This window comes from Octopus sinensis, linkage group LG30 (assembly GCF_006345805.1).
Source record: "Octopus sinensis linkage group LG30, ASM634580v1, whole genome shotgun sequence".
Taxonomy (NCBI): domain Eukaryota; kingdom Metazoa; phylum Mollusca; class Cephalopoda; order Octopoda; family Octopodidae; genus Octopus; species Octopus sinensis.
In genome coordinates this window covers 8,305,770-8,328,545 of record NC_043026.1, presented here as the reverse complement: position 1 = coordinate 8,328,545, position 22,776 = coordinate 8,305,770, and the positions used below count along the sequence as shown (strand labels likewise).

At 43.9% G+C, this 22,776-nt stretch overlaps 2 protein-coding genes across 3 annotated transcripts in view; both read left to right on the top strand.

Annotated features, from left to right (window-relative positions):
- Positions 1 to 22,776, top strand: part of LOC118768538 — a 492,176-nt gene that overhangs the window by 182,771 nt on the left and 286,629 nt on the right. The gene's annotated exons all lie outside the window — the stretch shown is intronic.
- Positions 1,984 to 22,776, top strand: part of LOC115226761 (WD repeat and SOCS box-containing protein 1) — a 22,790-nt gene continuing 1,997 nt past the window's right edge. The window contains exons 1-6 of the mRNA XM_029797782.2: positions 1,984 to 2,207; positions 3,627 to 3,862; positions 4,266 to 4,501; positions 12,895 to 13,076; positions 18,298 to 18,411; positions 21,717 to 21,830. Of these exons, the coding sequence (XP_029653642.2) occupies positions 1,999 to 2,207; positions 3,627 to 3,862; positions 4,266 to 4,501; positions 12,895 to 13,076; positions 18,298 to 18,411; positions 21,717 to 21,830 (1,091 nt within the window). The 5' untranslated portion in view covers positions 1,984 to 1,998. The remainder of the gene's footprint in view (positions 2,208 to 3,626; positions 3,863 to 4,265; positions 4,502 to 12,894; positions 13,077 to 18,297; positions 18,412 to 21,716; positions 21,831 to 22,776) is intronic.

Genomic DNA, 22,776 nt, shown 5'->3' with positions numbered 1-22,776 from the left:
ACGGATTGTCGATTACATCAACCCCAGTGCGTAACTGGTACTTATTTAATCGACCCCGAAAGGATGAAAGGCAAAATCGACCTCGGCGGAATTTGAACTCAGAACATAGCAGCAGACGAAATACTGCTAAGAATTTCGCCCGGCGTGCTAACGGTTCTGCCAGCTCGCCACCTTCCGATAACTTTTTTCTCTTCTTTCACATTGTTTTGAATTAATCTTGCATTATTTTGTATCTTTGAGATTCTGATAATGTGGCTTTTTATATTTATAAAATACGTTATGTTGTTGGGTAGGTGTGAGAAGCTGGATCTGGCCAGTTTGACTATAAAACAAGTAGAATAGTTGAGCCGATGTGGTCAGTTGAAATGTTAAAGGGTTAAAAATAAATATTACTCTGTCATACGTAAAGCTTATTTATTCATAGTGGTTCCGAGAGTGGGCAATAATGGGAAGGCCAAAAGGGGGCAATGTTTGTAAGAACAACAAAATATTAGGCCAGTTAGGCTAAGCTTTATTTATGAAAATCTGTTGTGTTGAATTTTCAGCAGAAAAAGGCGCAGGAGTGGCTGTGTGGTAAGTAGCTTGCTTACCAACCACATGGTTCCGGGTTCAGTCCCACTGCGTGGCATCTTGGGCAAGTGTCTTCTACTAGAGCCTTGGGCCGACCAAAGCCTTGTGAGTGGATTTGGTAGACGGAAACTGAAAGAAGCCCGTCGTATATATATATATATATATATAGGCGCAGGAGTGGCTGTGTGGTAAGTAGCTTATTTACCAACCACATGGTTCCAGGTTCAGTCCCACTGCATGGCACCTTGGGTAAGTGTCTTCTACTATAGCCTCAACCAAAGCCTTGTGAGTGGATTTGGTAGACGGAAACTGAAAGAAGCCCGTCGTATATATGTATATATATATATGCGTTTTTGTGTCTGTGTTTGTCCCCCTAGCATTGCTTGACAACCGATGCTGGTGTGTTTACGTCCCCGTCACTTAGCGGTTCGGCAGAAAGAGACCGATAGAATTAGTACTGGGCTTACAAAGAATATGTCCCGGGGTCGATATGCTCGACTAAAAGGCGTTGCTCCAGCATGGCCGCAGTCAAATGACTGAAACAAGTAAAGGAGTAAAGAGTGTAATTACTTTAATTAGCAAATAACTGAGGATGTTGCATTTTACTTTTTATGCGTTCTAGACCAAAGGCTGTGGCCATGCTTGGGCACCCACCTACCTTTTCTTTCTTTGTTATTATTAGGTTTAAATGCTTATTGTTATGAGAGGAGACATGTATGTAAGGCGGCGAGCTGGCAGAACCGTGAGCACGCCGGGCGAAATGCGTAGCCGTATTTTGTCTGCCGTTACGTTCTGAGTTCAAATTCCACCGAGGTCGACTTTGCCTTTCATCCTTTCGGGGTCGATAAATTAAGTACCAGTTACGCACTGGGGTCGATGTAATCGACTTAATCCGTTTGTCTGTCCTTGTTTGTCCCCTTTGTGTTTAGCCCCTTGTGGGTAGTAAAGAAATAGGTATTTCGTCTGCCGTTACGTTCTGAGTTCAAATTCCGCCGAGGTCAACTTTGCTTTTCATCCTTTCGGGGATCGATAAATTAAGTACCAGTTACGCATTGGGGTCGATGTAATTGACTTAATCCGTTTGTCTGTCCTTGTTTGTCCCCTTTGTGTTTAGCCCCTTGTGGGTAGTAAAGAAATAGGTATTTCGTCTGCCGTTACGTTCTGAGTTCAAATTCCGCCGAGGTCAACTTTGCTTTTCATCCTTTCGGGGATCGATAAATTAAGTACCAGTTACGCATTGGGGTCGATGTAATTGACTTAATCCGTTTGTCTGTCCTTGTTTGTCCTCTCTGTGTTTAGCCCCTTGTGGGTAGTTAAAGAAATAGGTACGTACATCTGCAGAAGAGAAAGTTGCTATTTTCATGGTTCGTGCTAGTCGTATTAATTGCTCTACTGATTTATTTCCCAATTCACCTCATTGCTGTTGCTATGGAAACTGACTCTGTTGTGTTTTTTTTTTGTCTTTCAGTCCAAGCCCACCTGACATACGAACTCAAGTCTCCTCACAGAAACGCAAGGAATGCAAATAAAATCGCCACAAGGGCCATTGCCTGGTCACCAGATGGCAAATACTTCGCTTGGTCATGTGGTAATGGCTATGTGGTTTTATGTCCATGGGACGCTCAACTCAACAAAATGTAAGTCATATATGTGTATATATGTGTGTGTGTATGTTTGTGTGTCTGTGTTTGTCCCCCTAGCATTGCTTGACAACCGATGCTGGTGTGTTTACGTCCCCGTCACCTAGCGGTTCGGCAAAAGAGACCGATAGAATAAGTACTGGGCTTGTCAAGCAATGCTAGGGGGACAAAGTGGAAGACACTTGCCCAAGGTGCCAGCCACGCAGTGGGACTAAACCCGGAACCATGTGGTTGGTAAACAAGCTGCTTAGCACACAGCCACTCCTGCGCCTATATATACATATATACGACAGGCTTCTTTCAGTTTCCGTCTACCAAATCCACTCACAAGGCATTGGTCAGCCTGGGGCTATAGCAGAAGACACTTGCCCAAGATGCCACGCAGTGGGACTGAACCCGGAACCATGTGGTTGGTAAACAAGCTACTTACCGACAACCCAATGCATCCAATTACACATTTTGATGTTGGTTAAAACAATACTACTACTACTACTACTATTGCTGTTGCTATTGCTGTAGCCTGTTCCCTGTATGGAAAAATTAGCATAATGATGTTGAATGATGCAAATTCTTTGATTAAAGCAAATAATTGACTCCCATCGGCCTTCTCAGTCCTCCCCGCCACCAGCTCTTAAGATGTTCCCACATGACCTCGCCCCCTACCTATCACCCCTGTGACCCCCTTCCCTACTGTCAGCCACAGGAATTCTCTCCTACCATCTCTTCCTGTGACCTCTCCCTTACAAACTCCCTAATGCTCTCTCCTCTGTGAACCACCCCCATGATCTTCTTCCCTGCCATTAATCCCTGTAACCTCCCTTACCATTTCTCTTTATGGTCTCCCACTATTATCACCTCCATCACCTCTCCCCTACAGTCACCCTCTTATGACCCCCCCACCATCTCCCTCTATAGCTTCCACCCCTTACCGTCACTCCTTATGACGACCTCCACCACCATCTCCCTCTATGGCTTCCACCCCCTACCGTCACCCTCTTATGACCACCCCCACCACCATCTCCCTCTATGGCTTCAACCCCCTACAGTCACCCCCTTATGACCACCCCCACCACCATCTCCCTCTGTGGCTTCCACCCCCTACCGTCACCCTCTTATGACCACCCCCACCACCATCTCCTTCTGTGGCTTCACCCCCTACCGTCACCCTCTTATGACCACTTCCACCACCATCTCCCTCTATGGCTTCCACCCCCTACAGTCACCCTCTTATGACCCCCCCTACCGTCACCCTCTTATGACCACCCACCACCATCCTCTATGGCTTCCACCCCCTACAGTCACCCTCTTATGACCACCCCCACCACCATCTCCTTCTGTGGCTTCCACCCCCTACCGTCACCCTCTTATGACCCCCTTCTGCTGTCATCCACTAAGACGTCCCCTATCTGTTTACAGCTCTCTGGAATCTAAGCACACCATAGACTGTGGCGAACACGTGTGCTCCCTGGCGTTCAGTACAGCCCCCAAACCGAAAAAACTCCAGCAAGACTACCACCTCTGCAATGGCGACACAACCATTCTGGATGACGGCTCCAACCATGACCGACCCTGCTTGATTCCGTTCGACAAGTGTCTGGTGTTGGCCGTCGGAGTAAGTTCCGGCAGGATCCAACTGTGGAACGCTTACAGTGGTTTGTACATTGTTGTTGTTGTTGATATTGTTGCTATGGTTTTGCTGCTGTTGTTGTTGTTACTATTGTTTTTGTTGTTGTGGTTGTCATTGCAGTTGTCGTTTCTCTCTTCATCTCGGTGTTCCCTCTCACATCTCTCCTCTTCTTTCCTCTCACATCTCTCCTCTTCTTTCCTCTCACATCTCTCCTCTTCTTTCCTCTCACATCTCTCCTCTTCTTTCCTCTCACATCTCTCCTCTTCTTTCCTCTCACATCTCTCCTCTTCTTTCCTCTCACATCTCTCCTCTTCTTTCCTCTCACATCTCTCCTCTTCTTTCCTCTCACATCTCTCCTCTTCTTTCCTCTCACATCTCTCCTCTTCTTTCCTCTCACATCTCTCCTCTTCTTTCCATCCGCAAAACAGGACACCTGCTCCTCTACCTCCACGACCACACCAAACAAGTCAGTTGCCTTGATTTTGCTCCCAACAGCAGCCTAATGCTGCTGTCTGGCTCCCATGATGGTACCCTAAAGTTCTGGGACCTCCACGATGATGGGAACATGACCCACACACTTCAGATGCCGATGCACAGCGCCGTGTACTGCTGCAAGTTCTCTCCGCAAGCCAACTACCTCGCTGCAACTGGCATCAACAGACTGGTAAGTTGTCCTCTTTGCATATCTTTTTACTGGTTGCAGCCATGCATGACCACCACCACTGCCCACGATCTATACACGACCTTGGAGACCTGACCAGAAGGCTTACAAGAAAGTGAACTCTGCTAAAGTGATGGTGGTTGCAGACTAGCCCCCTTTCCCAAAAATTTTCAAGGCTTTGTACCTAGAGTAGAAATAATAATCACTAGCAGTATCGCCCTGCGTTGCTCGGGTTTGTAAGGGAAATAACTACATTTTTAGAGAGTTACTTCCCTTATATGACCCGAACAAAAATCATTAAAAATGCGGAAAAATGATGGTAATTTTTTTTTTTAAATCGTAGACTCATCGTAGACGCACGCTAATACCCAGCAGGGCTCGATATGAATCACGACTATAAGATACCCGCTTTTGGTTAAACTGCACCGCAAAATGTGGTAGTAGTTAGGAATCTAAATCGTAGGAGACAGACACTCACACAACTTGACTTTTATATATAAAGATTATCGTTTTTAACCCTTTCGTTACCAACCCGGTTGAAACCAGCTCTGGCTCTGAGTACAAACGTCTTGTTTTCATAAGTTTTGAATAAAAAATCTTCCACCAAACCTTAGCCACAATTTATGTTCCTAACACTAGCTGAATGATAACTAAGTTATTTTACTAAATTCTTTGTATATTTAAAATTAATTGAAAGAAACACAGAGCGTCTCAACAGAAATACTCTCTCTTTTACTCTTTTACTTGTTTCAGTCATTTGACTGCGGCCATGCTGGAGCACTGCCTTTAGTCGAGCAAATCGACCCCGGGACTTATTCTTTGTTAGCCCAGTACTTATTCTATCGGTCTCTTTTGCCGAACCGCTAAGTGACGGGGACGTAAACACACCAGCATTGGTTATCAAGCAATGCTAGGGGAACAAACCACACACACACATATATGTATATATATATATATATGTATATGTATATATATGTATATATATATATTATATATGTATATATATATATATACATATATATATATATACATATATACGACGGGCTTCTTCCAGTTTCCGTCTACCAAATCCGCTCACAAGGCTTTGGTCAGCCCAAGGCTATAGTAGAAGACACTTGCCCAAGATTCCACACAGTGGGACTGAACCCGGAACCTGTGCATGCCAGGTGAAATGCTTAGCAGCATTTCATCCATCTTTACATTCAGAGTTCAAATTCCACTGAGGTTGACCTTGCCTTTCATCCTTTCAGGGTCAATTAAATAAGAACCAGTCATACACTGGGGTCAATATAATTGACTAACCCTCTCCCCCAAAATTTCAGGCCTTATGCCTATGATAGAAAGGATTACTGTTATTACTAGCTGATCCTTTGTGTGCCGCTCTCCGGCTATCTATCTGTGGCTTTATACAGCTATTGTAAGACCTCACCTGGAATTTGCATCACCAGTCTATCTTGCCCTGGATATTAATCGTCTGGAAGCCGTTCAGAGACGTGCAACCAAGAGAATACCCTCCATCAGGCATCTGCCATATTCTGAACGCCTTACTTCCCTGGGCATGGACACGTTGAAACTCCGACGTCTGGCAGCTGACTTGGCAGACACCCATAAAATTATCAACCATCTTAGAAACAATAACTCTGAGCACCTTTTCAAACTCCACCCATCGAACACCCGTGGACATTTACAAAGTAAGAAAAACAGCACAGCTCCATGACTTTAGGAAACATTTTTCACGCTGAGAGTTGCTGAAGCATAGAACAAACTGCCGGCATCAGTTGTAGCTGTCGGAGCATTGCATCCTTCAAAACTTCCATGTCCTGAGATTCGCCAACACAACACCTGATTTCTCCCCTCCATACACACACAAGCATGATCTGACTCATACACTGTCGTTTCCAGACTTTGTACATTGCTGCAGATGCTTTATATGCATTTCTGACAAGTTGTGGTGCACCTGAGCACTGTATACAATAATGTCATAATTATTATTATTTAAAAACTCCACCCGTCTAACACCCGTGGACATGTTTACAAAGTCAGAAAACAGCACAGCTCCCATGACTTAGGAAAACTTTTTTCATGCTGAGAGTAAGAAGCATGGAAACAAACTGCAGGAATCATGTTAGCTGCGGAGATGTGCATCTTTCAAACTTCCTGCTTCCTGAGATCGCCAACACTACACTGATTTTCCCCCTCCATACACACACAAGAATGTATCTGACTAATACATTGTTCGCTTTCCAGACATTTGTAAATTACTGCAGATGCTTATACGCACTTTCTGACAAGTTGTGGTGCACCTGAGCACTGATACAATAATTTCGTTATTATTATTATATGGGCATGGATTCACTGAAAGCTCCGGCGTCTGGCGACGAAATGGTAAACGCCCACAAAGTTGTCAACACCTCCACCAATAACAAACACTGAACACCTTTTTGATCTCAGTGTCTAACACACGTGGACATGCCTACAAAGTCAGAAAACAACACAGCCCATGACTTTCGGAAAAATTTTTTCACGCTCAGAGTTGCTGAAACATGGAATAAAACTGCCTGCGTCAGTTGTTGACTGCCAGTGACAGATGCACCCTTTAAGGTGACCTCATGCTTTCCAAAAGTCCGTCAAAACTACACCTGATATATATACACTTTTAGATGAGTTGTAGTGCACCTGAGCACTGTACACAATGTTTATTATTATTATTATTTTATTATTATCCTGTGACATCAAAATGATGGCTCATTGTAGTATTTTATATATAAATATGGATGTTAATCGAAATCAAATTCAATGACTGGCATCCGTGCGAGTTGAGCGCTAAGAGCACCATCCGAGCGTGATTGTTGCCAGAGCAGCTGACTGGCTTCCATGCTTGTAAAAAGCACCATTCGAGCGTGATCGTTACCAGCGTTGCCTTACTGGCACTTGTGCTGGTGGCACGTGTAAAAACATTTGAGGGAGGTAGTTGCCAGTGCCGCTGGGCTTACAAAGAATAAGTCCCGGGGTCGAGTTGCTCGATTAAAGGTGGTGCTCCAGCATGGCCGCAGTCAAATGACTGAAACAAGTAAAAGAGTATGTGTTCTCTCTCTCTCTCTCTTCCTCCCTCCCTTTCTCTTTCTTTTCCGACTGAGAGAGGAAGAAAGTTGGTGGTGAAGTGTCAGGGTCATAACCCCCAAGGTACGGCGGTTGGCGAGATATAAGCGAAGTGTTACAGAGGATTGAACAGGGCGAGTGACCAGAGAAGAATAGAACAGGTGTGGATGGCATGGAACAAATATTAAATATCAGACGATGATGTAGCAATTTGACTTCCAACCCCACCCCCCTGCTCCATGCAGGTATGCATACACCCACGTACACGCATACACACACACACCTATTGTTTCACAGAAACGCCTCCTGCTGAACAAAAGAATCACAGTGGAGCCTCACCTGTTTGTGCAAAACTCAGCTAGGTTTTATTTCTTTACTCTTTTACTTGTTTCAGTCATTTGACTACGGCCATGCTGGAGCACCGCCTTTAATCGAGCAACTCAACCCCAAGACTTATTCTTTTGTAAGCCCAGTACTTATTCTGTCGGTCTCTTTTGCCGAACCGCTAAGTGACGGGGACCTAAACACACCAGCATCAGTTGTCAAGCAATGCTAGGGAGACAAACACAGACACACATACATATATACGACAGGCTTTTTCAATTTCCGTCTACCACAAGGCTTTGGTCAGCCCGGGGCTATAGTAGAAGACACTTGCCCAAGGTGCCACGCAGTGGGACTGAACCCTGAACCATGTGGTTGGTAAGCAAGCTACTTACCACACAGCCACTCCTGAACCTAGATATATATATATATACAACAGGCTTCTTTCAGTTTCCTTCAACCAAATCCACTCACAAGGCTTTGGTCAGCCTGAGCCTATAGTAGAAGACACTTGCCCAAGGTTCCACGCAGTGGGACTGAACCCGGAACCATGTGGAACGTAAAATGCACCATCTGACTGTGATCGTTGCCAGTCTTGCCTGGCACCTGTGCAGGTAGCACGTAAAAAGCACCCACTACACTCATGGAGTGGTTGGCGTTAGGAAGGGCATCCAGCCGTAGAAACACTTCCGGATCAGACTGGGGCCTGGTTGCAGCCTTCTGGCTTCCCAGACCCCAGCTGAACCGTCCAACCCATGCTAGCATGGAAAGCGGACGTTAAACGATGATGATGATGATGAAAACCATCTGTTGCCCACCTGTGCAAAGTAAGTCTGACCTCCTATCTACAATCTTTGATTGGCTTTTATTTGTTTTTAATTTTTATTTTGCACAACAGTCTGTTGTTCACTCATGCAAGTCTCCTGTGTGTGTGTGTGTGTGTGTGTCTCTCCTTGCCCCCAGATTGGTTTCCGGTACAGAGAACCTGACCAGTTTCGTGTTTCTGCCTTTTCCTCCTTTATTTCTAAAAAAATCTCTGAAAGATTGCTCACTTGAGCAGGTCACCTGTTTGCAATTTTTTTACACTACTCTCTCTTTCTCTTCTACTCTTTTACTTGTTTCAGTCATTTGACTGCAGCCATTCTGGAGCACCGCCTTTAGTCAAGCAAATCGACCCCAGGACTTATTCTTTGTAAGCCTAGTACTTATTTTATCGTACTCTTTTGCCGAACCGCTAAGTTACAGCGACGTAAACACACCAGCATCGCTTGTCAAGCGATGTTGGAGGGGACAAACACAGACACACAAACACACACATACATACATACATACATACATATATATATATATACATATATACGACGGGCTTCTTTCAGTTTCCATCTACCAAATCTACTCATAAGGCTTTGGTCGGCCCAAAGCTATATAGTAGAAGACACTTGTCCAAGGTGCCACGCAGTGGGACTGAACCCGGGACCATGTGGTTGGTAAACAAGCTACTTACCACCAGCCACTCCTACGCCTACTAGATTATATTTTTTTTATTTCTTATTTGTTTGTCATTTGACTGAGGCCATACTGGGGCACCACCTTGAAGGGTTTTAGTCAAACAAATCAAACCCAGTTCTTTTAAAGCCTGCTACTTATTCTTTCAGTCTCTTTTGCCAAGCCACTTACAGTCAATCGGTAGGTCTGTTTCCCATAAGGCTGAGTGTTTGTATCGGTCAAAGGACCACCTCACATTCGGGGCCATTTTGTATCTTTACAAGTCCACAACTTGTCCTTGTATGAAAAACTGTTGTCACATTTGGACAGGAGTGTCATTTTGTCCCTTTGATCTTCTTGATTGGTTTCAGAAGGGAGTTTCTAATTTAACCCTTTCGTTACCGTATTTATTTTGAGATGCTCTGTGTTTCATTCACTTAATCTTTATATATAAAACTGAAGTTGAGTGTGTGAGTGTCTGTCTACTCCGATTTAGATTCCTAACTACTCCCACATTTGCGGTGCAGTTTAACCAAAACCAAGTATCTTATAGTCGTGATTCATATCGAGCCCTTCTGGGTATTAGCGCGTGTCTACAATGAGTCTACGATTAAAAAAAATTTACCATCATTTCTCCGCATTTTTAATGCATTTTTTGCTTGGTTTATATAAGGGAAATAACTCTCTAAAAGTGCTTATATAGTTATTTCCCTTACAAACCTGAGCAACGCCGGGCGATACTGCTAGTCTTTATATATAAAAGTCAAGTTGTGTGAGTGTCTGTCTCCTACGATTTAGATTCCTAACTACTCCCACATTTTGCGGTGCAGTTTAACCAAAAGCGGGTATCTTATAGTCGTGATTCATATCGAGCCCTTCTGGGTATTAGCGCGTGTCTACAATGAGTCTATGATTAAAAAACAATTTACCATCATTTCTCCGCATTATTAATGCATTTTTTGCTTGGTTTATATAAGGGAAGTAACTCTCTAAAAATGCTTATATAGTTATTTTCCTTACAAACCTGAGCAACGCCGGGCGATACTGCTAGTTTTGAATATAAAAAAGAATTTAGTAAAGGAACTTAGTTATCATTAAACTAGTATTGGGAACATAAATTGTGACTAAGGTTTGGTGGAAGATTTTAATTCAATACTTATGAAAACAAGACATTTGTACAACAGAGCCAGAAGCGGTTTTGGCCGGGTTGGTATCAAAAGGGTTAATTGCTTCAACTCTGCAACCCTCATCACTATGACGTGTCATCACTAGTTTGAGTGTTTTCTTTCGTTATTGCCACAGCTGACGACATCGCTCTTATCAGTGATTCTCTCTCCAATGCCCAGTCTCTTTTACAATCTCTCGAACAAGCCTCAAATTGTGTAGGTCTTTACCTCAATGAGGCCAAGACTGAATATGTAAACAAGTGCCTGTCCAACAGTGATTGGATCAGCCATACTCTCAACAATGCGCCCTTAACCGTTTAGCATTCAAACCGGCCATATCCGGCCAGAATATTTAACCTGTTTTATATTGAAACTGACCAGATCTCGCCTCTCACCTCAGCCCTACCATGTCATTCTTAAACTAAAAAATCACATCACTGAAACCTCTAAACTACAAGATAATGCAGGATTATCTCCCTAAATGCCTGAGAGACTTGCATGGTGTGGATGTGGGTTTCTTTAAAACTAAACTGGATCTCTTCTTGTTTCTGTCAACTAAATCCACTGACAAACCCTTGGCCATAGTAGAAAACACTCCCCCAAGTGGGACTGAACCTGGTACCATATGGTTGGGAAGCAAACTTATTCCCCGAAAACCTCATTTGTACTTATATATTTTCTCCATGCACCCTTATTTAAGACAGTATGGTGTGATTTGAGGGAGATTTGGCTGCTATTTCTACCAATCCTTACTACCATATATAGGTTTCTCTCATTAGCGCATACATACATAAAGCAGTAGAGTATGATTTGAAGGAGATTTGGCTTCTATTTCTAACAAGTCTAACTGCCATGTAGAGGTCTCTCTCACAAACTCATACATAAAACCGTAGGGTGTGATTTGAAGGAGATTTGGCTTCTATTTCTAACAAGTCTAACTGCCATGTAGAGGTCTCTCTCACAAACTCATACATAAAACCATAGGGTGTGATTTGAAGGAGATTTGGCTTCTATTTTTAGCAGGTCTAACAATCTTTTGTTATCAATGTTGGTTTAACCTTATAAGGTAATATGAATATGAAAAACACTTAAATTATTTGTGTCTGTGTGTCCTGGTTTTTGGCCCACATTTTAGTGTGTGTGTGTGTGTGTGTGTGTGTGTGTGTGTGTGTGTGTGTGTGTGTTTATATATACATATTCTTTTTAAATCTTTTGCTTGTTTCAGTCATTTGACTGTGGCCATGCTGGAGCACTGCCTTGATGGGTTTTTAGTCGAATAAATCAGCCCCAGGACTTATTTCTTAGAGCCGGTACTTATTCTATTGGTCCCTTTTGCCAAACTGCTAAGTCACAGGGACATAAACACACCAGCACCGGTTGTCAAGCAGTGATGGTGAGGGGACAAACACAGACACATGTAGATATATATACATATATATATATGATGGGTTTCTTTCAGTTTCCGTTTACCAAATCCACTCACAAGGTTTTGGTTGGCCCCAAACTATAGTACAAAACTCTTACCCAAGGTGGGACTGAACCGACAACCATGTGGTTAGGAAGCAAGTTTCTTACTATGCAGCCATGCCTGGGTTGGCCAAAGAGTTTGTTCATTTTTTTAAGACAAGTTTTAACCACAGTGCGATATATTCACTCTGATGTAATTGCCAAGTCTCTTCTACAGCAAGACACCTGTTTCTGTCCCCCTGTTGTACTTTAACTTCTCATCACCTGGTGTAAAACCACCCCCTTCAATACCAGCCTTCCTCTCAAAGGATCTTTGGTGATCTCACTGGTACTGGTGCCATGTAAAATAAAAAGGAGAAAGTATCCAGTCCAGTCTGTAAGGTGGTTGGCATTTGGAAAGGCATCCAGCTGTGAAAACCATACTGAAATGGGCCTCATCTTACCTGATGCCATGTGAAATATACCTGGTAACTGGTACATATATATTAATTGCTGGTAGGGACATCCGATAACAAAGATAGAAAAATAGGTAATTGGTGTATATACATATGTCTGGAGTTTTTGCTGTTTCTTCAGTGCAACATCTGACCTGTTAACCATCCACACATACATTGCTTAAATAACCCCCAAATTTAGTGTAGTACAATTGGACAGGCTGCTTTTTACATAAACGCTTTCATGGTAACTGGTATGTACATATGTATTGCTGGTAGGGACATTTGATAACCATTGCAATCAAGGATAGAAAAATAGGCAATAGGTGTGTGTGTGTGTGTCCCCTCCCCCAGCAATCAACAGTACCAACTGCCTCAGTTTTTTTTATGTGTATTTTTTTTCCTTTTTTTTTTTCCACAGGTTGTTATCTGTGAAACCTCCAAAAGCAAAAGATCTGATCCCGTCCGTAAGTTATACGGTCACCAAAACGTTGTTGTGTCCTGCGACTTCTCACCAGATGGCGCTCTGTTGGCCACAGCATCCTACGACACGAGAGTCATCATCTGGAATTGGTACAAAGGAGTCTGTCTCAGACAGTTGGGGTAAGTCAGCTGGTAATTTTGATGATGCATAAAGTTGCTGCTCTGGTCAACCTTGATTGGTGGAGCCTATCATCAAAGGCTTTCCAGCAGTGGCCATCTCATCTTACTTCTTTGCATTGTGTATCTGGGACTGCATTTCTTTTTGTGATTTGTCTTTGTGATACCATTCTCAAATCATGGGGGGGGGGAAATGCTGCAGCCAAGTTGATCTGTTTCTCCGCGCAAAGAAGACTGATAATATGACCATCAACGAGGAGGAAAGACACCAGGCAATTTGTTCCAGCCTCATCTGGCCCCCGTGCCAGTGGCACGCAAAAAGCACCATCCGATCATGGCCGTTTGCCAGCCTCGTCTGGCCCCCGTGCAGGTGGCACATAAAAAGCACCATCCGATTGTGGCCGTTTGCCAGCCTCGTCTGGCACCTATGCAGGTGGCACGTAAAACGCACCATCCGATCGTGGCCGTTTGCCAGTCTCGTCTGGCACCTGTGCCGGTGGCACGTAAAAAGCACCATCTGATCGTCGCTGTTGCCAGCCTCGTCTGGCCCCGTGCAGGTGGCACATAAAAAGCACCATCCGATTGTGGGCGTTTGCCAGCCTCGTCTGGCACCTATGCAGGTGGCACGTAAAACGCACCATCCGATTGTGGGCGTTTGCCAGCCTCGTCTGGCACCTATGCAGGTGGCACATAAAACGCACCATCCAATCGTGGCCGTTTGCCAGCCTCGTCTGGCACCTGTGCCGGTGGCACGTAAAAAGCACCATCTGATCGTCGCTGTTGCCAGCCTCGTCTGGCCCCTGTGCAGGTGGCACATAAAAAGCACCATCCGATTGTGGCCATTTGCCAGCCTCGTCTGGCACCTATGCAGGTGGCACGTAAAACGCACCATCCGATCGTGGCCGTTTGCCAGCCTCGCCTAGCCTCTGTGTTGGTGGCACGTAAAAAGCACCATCCGACCGTGGCCGTTTGCCAGCCTCGTCTGGCACCTGTGCCGGTGGCACATAAAAAGCACCCACTACACTCATGGAGTGGTTGGCGTTAGGAAGGGCATCCAGCCGTAGAAACACTGCCAGATCAGACTGGGTCTGGTGCAGCCTTCTGGCTTCGCAGACCCCAGTTGAACCGGCCAACCCATGCTAGCATGGAAAGTGGATGCTAAACGATGATGATGATGATGATGATTGGTATACAACCCAAGAGAGGTCAGTGATTTCAGGTACCTTGGGTCCTACGTTGCTGACAATAAGACTCCTTGAAATACAAGGGGCAGGGCTGAGGCGCACCTATAATAAAACTCCACATCTGGCAATCACATACTTGAAAGTTAACAAGGCTGGCTTTCTTCAGAGTATGTGCGAAGATTATTGTTGTCATGCAACTGTGCTCTGCACCCAGTATATTGCGGCACACTGGTGTGCCACGAGATGATGCTACGTGTGCCACAGTGTGACCTGAATATAACTTTATTTCCCTCTACTTTTAGTTATATTTTTACTTCAGCTATGTTGCTGAATTTTGAGAAGAATGTACTCTTTTACTTGTTTCAGTCATTTGACTGCGGCCATGCTGGAGCACCGCCTTTAATCAAGCAACTCGACCCTGGGACTTATTTTTTTATAAGCCCAGTACTTATTCTATCGGTCTCTTTTGCCGAACCGTTAAGTAACGGGGACATAAACACACCAGCATCAGTTGTGAAACGATGTTGGGGGGACAAACACAGACACACAAACATACACACGCATATATATATATATATATATATACATATATACGACAGGCTTCTTTCAGTTTCCGTCTACCAAATCCACTCACAAGGCTTTGGTCGGCCCGAGGCTATAGTAGAAGACACTTGCCCAAGGTGCCACACAGTGGGACTGAACTCGGAACCATGTGGTTGGTAAGCAAGCTACTTACCACACAGCCGTGGAAAAAGGTTGCGGGGACACTGGAATAGAATTGAAACTTAGCATAACCTTCGTGGTATGTACCCCAGGGCTGAACATACATCATGGTTAGTTTATGTTAGTCCATAAGGAGCATAGGGCTGGTCCTTCGGATTCTCTGGCAAATATTTTCCCCACCTTGATGGTGGAGGTACTGGTTTGGTGGTTAGAAGGCGGCGAGCTGGCAGAATCGTTAGCACGCCGGGCAAAATGCTTAGTGTTATTTCGTCTGCCGTTACGTTCTGAGTTCAAATTCCGCTGAGGTCGACTTTGCCTTTCATCCTTCCGGGGTCGATTAAATAAGTACCTATTTCTTTACTACCCACAAGGGGCTAAACACAGAAAGAACAAACGGATTAAGTCGATTATATCGACCCCAGTGTGTAACTGGTACTTAATTTATTGACTCCGAAAGGATGAAAGGTAAAGTCGACCTCGGCGGAATTTGAACTCAGAACGTAACAGCAGACGAAATACCGCTAAACATTAAATAAGTACCAGTTACGCACTGGGGTCGATGTAATCGACTTAATCCGTTTGTCTGTCCTTGTTTGTCCCCTCTGTGTTTAGCCCCCTGTGGGTAGTAAAGAAATAGGTATTTCGTCTGTCGTTACGTTCTGAGTTCAAATTCCGCCGAGGTCGACTTTGCTTTTCATCCTTTCGGGGGTCGATAAATTAAGTACCAGTAATCAACTTAATCCGTTTGTCTGTTCTTGTTTGTCCCCTCTGTGTTTAGCCCCTTGTGGGTAGTAAAGAAATAGGTTAGGGTGTCGACATCATGATCGTAAGATTGTGGTTTCAATTCCTGGACCAGGCGATGTGTTGTGTTCTTGAGCAAAACTCTTCATTTCACGTTGCAGCAGTCCACTCAGCTGGCGAAAGTGAGTTAATCCTGCAACAGACTGGCATCCTATCCAGGTGGGGTATTTATACACTAGAGAATCTGGAGAACCAGCACTATGCTCTTTATGGAATAATGTGGGACTAACCATGGTGTGTCTTGAGCCCTCAACTATGGCAGCAGTACTGGATATTAAGTTATTGCCAAGCTAATATGGCAGTCCAGAAATATAGGACGAATGCTGCCGTTGATTAGCTTCAAGAGGCCATCACCTCTAGCTAGCTATGTGACACACGAACCTGTGTCCATTATAACCTTCAAACAGGGGAGGTCAGCTGCGTCCCCTTGCTGGTCAGGCATCTGCAGACTAGTTTCAGGGTATTTGCCCCTTATCAATGCAGAGCAGCCGAACCTAGCAGGCATCGCTACTCACCGTCTGTTCAAAGGATTATTTACCTAATTTCAGTGGAATACATCCAAGGGTTCTCGTGTTGTGGCAGAGCATGGCTTAGTTGTTAGGGTGTTGGATTCATGATCGTAAGATTGCGGTTTCAATTCCTGGATCAGGTGATGCGTTGTGTTTTTGGACAAAACACTTCATCTCGCATTGCTCCAGTTCACCCAGCTGGCAAGCATTAATCATACCTACAAGGGACCGGTGTCCTATCCAGGTGGTAAAGTTACCTTACCTTCGCGAATGACTCCAATTTATAAGGGCCAGTTTCATGGGCTATACATTCTTGACCAGAAATGGCCTGAACTCTTTGCATGAACACCCTCCCTGTACATAACTCCATGTCCCCCTACATGGCCTTGCTTTTGCTTTTTGAGCCAAAAAATTTAACTTAAGGGAGGCTGATCCATCACAGGATTAACTCATTTTTGCCGTCTGAGTGGACTGGAGCAACATGAAATGAAGTGTCTTGCTCAAGAACCCAATGCATCACCCAGCCCAGGAATCGAAACCATAATCTTACGCTCTTGAGTCTAACACCTTACCATTAAGCCATCATCATCATCATTGTTCGACCGTGGTCGAGACAATGGAATTTACCATGCTACGCCGGACTTCATGGTCCATCATAGCATTATGGAGGTCCTGTTGCTGGATGCCTGTATCCCTGGAGATTAGATCAGGGTAGGAGAGTGTGCACCCCCTGGTATCGCGAGCAGATGGCTTCCAGAGAAGAGCAGAAATTACCTTGTTTTCAGCTCTACAACAATGTCCAGAAACTGGACTCACCTACCTTTCACAAGAGATGATATGTATGTATGTATATATATATATATATATATATATATATATATATATATATATATATATATATATCATCACCATCATTGTTCGACCGTGGTCGAGTCAATGGAATTTACCATGCTACGCTGGACTTCATGGTCCATCATAGCATTACGGAGGTCCTGTTGCTGGATGCCTGTATCCCTGGAGATTAGATCAGGGTAGGAGAGCGTGCGCCCTCTGGTATCGCGAGTAGATGGCTTCCAGAGGAGAAGAGTAGAAATTACTTCTTTTTCAGCTCTACAACAATGTCCAGCAAACTGGACTCTCCTACCTTTCACAAGAGATGACACAGGTGGTAGTTTCCCATATATTTGCGTTTTGGTTGGATGATGCTTCCACGAGAGATTTTGAGCTCTCATAAGGAGGCGAGTGTAGGTTCCATCCAACCGCCTCTCAAGCTTCTTTGATAACGTCCAGGTTTCTGAGCCATATAGTAGAATTGGTTCGACTGGTATCGCGGGCAGATGGCTTCCAGAGGAGAAGAGCAGAAATTACCTCTTTTTCAGCTCTACAACAATGTCCAGCAAACTGGACTCTCCTACCTTTCACAAGAGATGATACAGGTGATAGTTTCCCATATATTTGCATTTTGGTTGGATGGCGCTTCCACGAGAGATTTTGAGCTCTCATAAGGAGGCGAGTGTAGGTTCCATCCAACTGCCTCTCAAGCTTCTTTGATAACGTCCAGGTTTCTGAGCCATATAGTAGAATTGGTTTGACTGGTATCGCGGGCAGATGGCTTCCAGATGAGAAGAGTAGAAATTGCCTCTTTTTCAGCTCTACAACAATGTCCAGCAAACTGGACTTTCCTACCTTTCACAAGAGATGATACAGGTGGTAGTTTGCCATATATTTGTACTTTGGTTGGATGACGCTTCCACGAGAGATTTTGAGCTCTCATAAGGAGGCGAGTGTAGGTTCCATCCAACCGCCTCTCAAGCTTCTTCGATAACGTCCAGGTTTCTGAGCCATGCACCTCCACACCATAGCCTGAACATGTGACCAAGGGGACCCATGATCTATGACAACAGAAAACCCAGGGACTTTATGTTTATTATGGTTTAACAAGCGTCTGTCTTCCGTGCTGGTATTTATCAATGTCTATTTTCTTCTCTCTCTCTTTTCCCTCACCAGACACCTGTTTCCAGCGCCCCGGCCAATATTTGCTGGTGGAGCAAATGAGTATCATGTCAGATCTGTTGCATTCTGTGATTTTGGAACCAACATATCGACTGTCGCTGATGATGGGTTAGTAGTGTTTTTTATTGTATTCATAATAATAATAATAATAGTAATAATAATAATGTCTTTCTACTATGGGCACAAGGCCTGAAATTTTGGGAGAGGGGACTGTGGAAAGTGTAACCTCTCGAAAGAGCTGTTCTTCACTCCTGCTAAAGAGCGTCGGCTGCAGGGGTCACTCCGAAAAGCTCTATCTGCGACGATTTCATCTCAATCGAAGGAGAGGGGCTTTCTCCGTCCGGGTTGCAGATTCGTGGAATAAGCTGCCGGACGAGATAGTGAAGATGCTGACGACCGCTCGGTTCAAAGTCTCTCTTGACCAGAAATGGCCTGAACTCTTTGCATGAACACACTCCCTGTACATAACTCCATGTCCCCCTACATGACCTTGCTTTTGCTTTTTGAGCCAAAAAATTTAACTTAACTTAGTCGATTACGTCGACCCCAGTACTGGAGCTTAATTTGTCAACCTCAGCAGAATTTGAACTCAGAACTGAGTGACAGGCGAAATACCATTGGGCATTTTGCCCAGCATGCTAACGATTCTGCCAGCTTACCATGTTAATAATAATAATAATAATAATCCTTTCTACTATAAACACAAGGCCTGAAATTTTGGTGGGAGGGGACTAGTTGATTACGTCGACCCCAGTACACAATTGTTTTTGTTTGTTTGTTCCTTCTCGAGCCATGCCTGGCTCATAAGGGTCGGTTTCCCGATTTCTTGGCGTATAGGTTCCCCACCTGGACGGGACGCTGGTCCGTCGCAGGTAAGCTGCAAGATGCAGGGGGAAAGAGTGAGAGAAAGTTGTGGCGAAAGAGTTAGCAATAGTTTCGCCATTACCTTCTGACGGAGCCGTGTGGAGCTTAGGTGTTTCGCTCATAAACACACACATTGCCCGGTCTGAGATTTGAACCCACGATCCCTCGACCGCAAGTCTGCTGCTCTAACCACTAGGCAATGTGCTTCCACTTAGTACACAATTGGAGCTTAATTTGTCAACCTCAGCAGAATTTGAACTTAGAACTGAGTGACAAGCGAAATACTGTTGGGCATTTTGCCCAGCATGCTAATGATTCTGCCAGCTTACCATGTTAATAATAATAATAATAATAATCCTTTCTACTATAAACACAAGGCCTAAAATTTTGTGAGAGGAAATAAGTTGATTATATCAACCCCAGTGTGTAACTGGTACTTAATTTATTGACCCCTAAAACCGGTGATTGTTGTACGCCGACGACAGGTCAATACCTAGAAACTGCAGTCCATGTGTATCACTTCGGCTTATGAGAGAGGGATGACCTCCCTTTGCAAATACCATAAGGGCACAGAAAGTGTGCCTAAAGCCAGCTGGAGACGATGTTCTCCTGGGGCTAAAAGCTACAGTAACACCCACGCTTAGTGGTTAGCCATATTGAGATGGCAAATATACCTCACTTTGTCGTGCAGTTACTGTTTACATCTCGTTCAGAGATTTATTATTTCTTTTTTATTATTATTTTTATACTTTGTATTTATCTATTGTATTCATCATCATCATCGTCGTTTAACATCCGTTCTCCATGCTAGCATGGGTTGGACGGTTCGACCGGGGATCTAGGAAGCCAGGAGGCTGCACCTGACTCTAATCTGATCTGGCAATGTTTCTATAGCTGGATGCCTTTCCTAACGCCAACCACTCCGTAAGTGTAGTGGGTGCTTTTTACGTGCCACCCGCACAGGTGCCAGACGGAGCTGGCAAATGGCCACAATCGGATTGGAAATGCAAAACAACACCACAGAGGAATCAACGTAAGTTTAAATGATAAACAGCGATGGGTGAACTGCAAAGTGGCTCAGGATTACTGCATTTAAGATTAATTGAAAGAAACACAGAGCATCTCAACAGAAATAGGGTAACAAAAGGGTTAAGAAAAATAATCAGCAGAAGACATGAAACGAGGAGACCTCAATGTGGTCACTCTGTATGCTAGAAATAATAGCCTAAATCTGGTAACAAAAAGGTTAAAGTTTATGAGCAAGAAATTGGTTTATACTTCTACAATTCTTTTATTCTTTTACTTGTTTCAGTCATTTTGCTGTGGCCATGCTGGAGCAACACCTTAAGGGGTTTTAGTTGAGCAAATCAACCCCCAAGACTTATTCTTTGTAAGCCTAGTACTAATTCTATCGGTCTCTTTTGCCAAATAGCTAAGTTATGGGGACATAAACACACCAACATCGGTTATCAAGCGATGGTGAGGGGACAAACACAGACACACACTCACACACCCAAATATATGCATATATATGACAAGCTTCTTTCAGTTTCCGTCTACCGCCAAATCCACTCACAAGGCCTTGGTCAGCCAAGGCTATGGTGGAATACACTTGCCCAAGGTGCCATGCAGTGGGACTGAACCCAGAACCACGTGGTTGGTAAGCAAGCTTCTGACTACACAGCCATGTCTGCATCTATGCACAAAATGTATTTAAAACTTTTTTTTTATACAATTTCTAATAAAAAAATTTAAATATGAAAATACAATAATAGGATTTTTTAAAACACTGACTGGGTATTTAACCCTTTAGTGTTTAAACCGGCCAAATCTGGCCCAATATATTCTACATGTTTTATATTCAAACTGGTGATATCTGGCCTCTCACTCCTAACCTACAATGCCATTCTGAAAATAAACAATCACATCATTGAAACCTCAAAGCTATAAGATAATGCATGATTAATTCAAAACAATTTTAATAAAAAAAAGCATTACATTTAACAGAGTAATCTGAACACTAAAGGGTTAAGGTCCATTTAAGCAAAATAGAAATCAAATGGGGGAAAAACACTGTTTGAGAAACACTACTCTAACCCATGCCAGCATGGGAAAGTGGACGTAAGAAGAAACAAATCTCTCTCTATATAAACGGCAGTTTGTCTGTGTGTGTTTCTGTGTGTCTGTCTGGTTGTACCCTCACCCTGACCACGGCTTTCAACCGATTCTGATGAAACTTGACACACACATAGCCCAATGTCATAATTCAAAACTAACGCAGCGAAAATTTTGAAAAGTTCCCCCAGTTCTGAAAAAAATCGATAAATTCGACATGGGGTCGAGAATCAGAAACCCAAACCACAGACCGTCTAGGGGACGCAACTCCACCTTTTTTAACTCTCAAAAAAAATTTACCATCATTTTTTCCCCATTTTTTTGCTATTTTTTGGCTATAACTCTCTAAAATGCTTTATAGTTATTTCCCTTACAAACCTGAGCAACGCCGGGCGATACTGCTAGTTCTGTATAATCCTTGATTGTCTTTTCAGTTATGTGAGAGTCTGGAATCTCCTGTCCCTCAGCAAAAACCCTGAAGTTATTGTTCATTTGAAGAATGCTCTGTGTTGTTCGTTTTGTCCCAACAACAGCTTGGTGGCCGTGGGGTGAGTCCTGTAGAATCTGAAAGTTTTCTTCAGTATTTCTTTCTCTGTGTTGTCACAAGAATTTCTTATTTATCTTTTATCTTTTACTTGTTTCAGTCATTTTGACTGCGGCCATGCTGGAGCACCGCCTTTTAGTCGAGCAAATCGACACGGGGACTTATTCTTTTGTAAGCCTAGTACTTATTCTATCGGTCTCTTTTGCTAAACCGCTAAGTAACGGGGGACGTAAACACACCAGCATCGGTTGTCAAGCAATGTTGGGGAGACAAACACAGACACACAAACACACACACATATATACGACGGGCTTCTTTCAGTTTCCGTCTACCAAATCCACTCACAAGGCTTTGGTCGGCCCGAGGCTATAGTAGAAGACACTTGCCCAAGGTGCCACGTAGTTGGAATGAACCCGGAACCATGTGGTTGGTAAACAAGCTACTTACCACACAGCCACTCATATATATATATATTATATATATATATATATATATATATATACGACGGGCTTCTTTCAGTTTCCGTCTACCAAATCCACTCACAAGGCATTGCCCGAGGCTATAGTAGAAGACACTTGCCCAAGGTGCCACGCAGCGGGACTGAACCCGGAACTGTGTGGTTGGTGACCATTTTTTTCTCTTTATTTTATTTTATTTCATTTCATCTAGTTTCAGCTCACAAGCTGTGGCCATGCTGGGGCACCGCCATTCGGTGTTGCTACATGATTTTAATTCACGAGTGCTTTTTAGCAATTGCCATTTGGTGCATGAGAGAGTTTGACGCAGCTGCCCTCATCTGCACCTCCTGCTGTGAAGTTGGTTCTTGACAGGAAGAGATCCAGTTTTATTTTAAAGACATCTGCATCCACCCCATGCAGGTCTGGATCTCTTTCTGTCAGGTATGGTGGTGGTGGTGGGTGGTGGGTGTTGGTTGCAGTGGCAATGAAGAG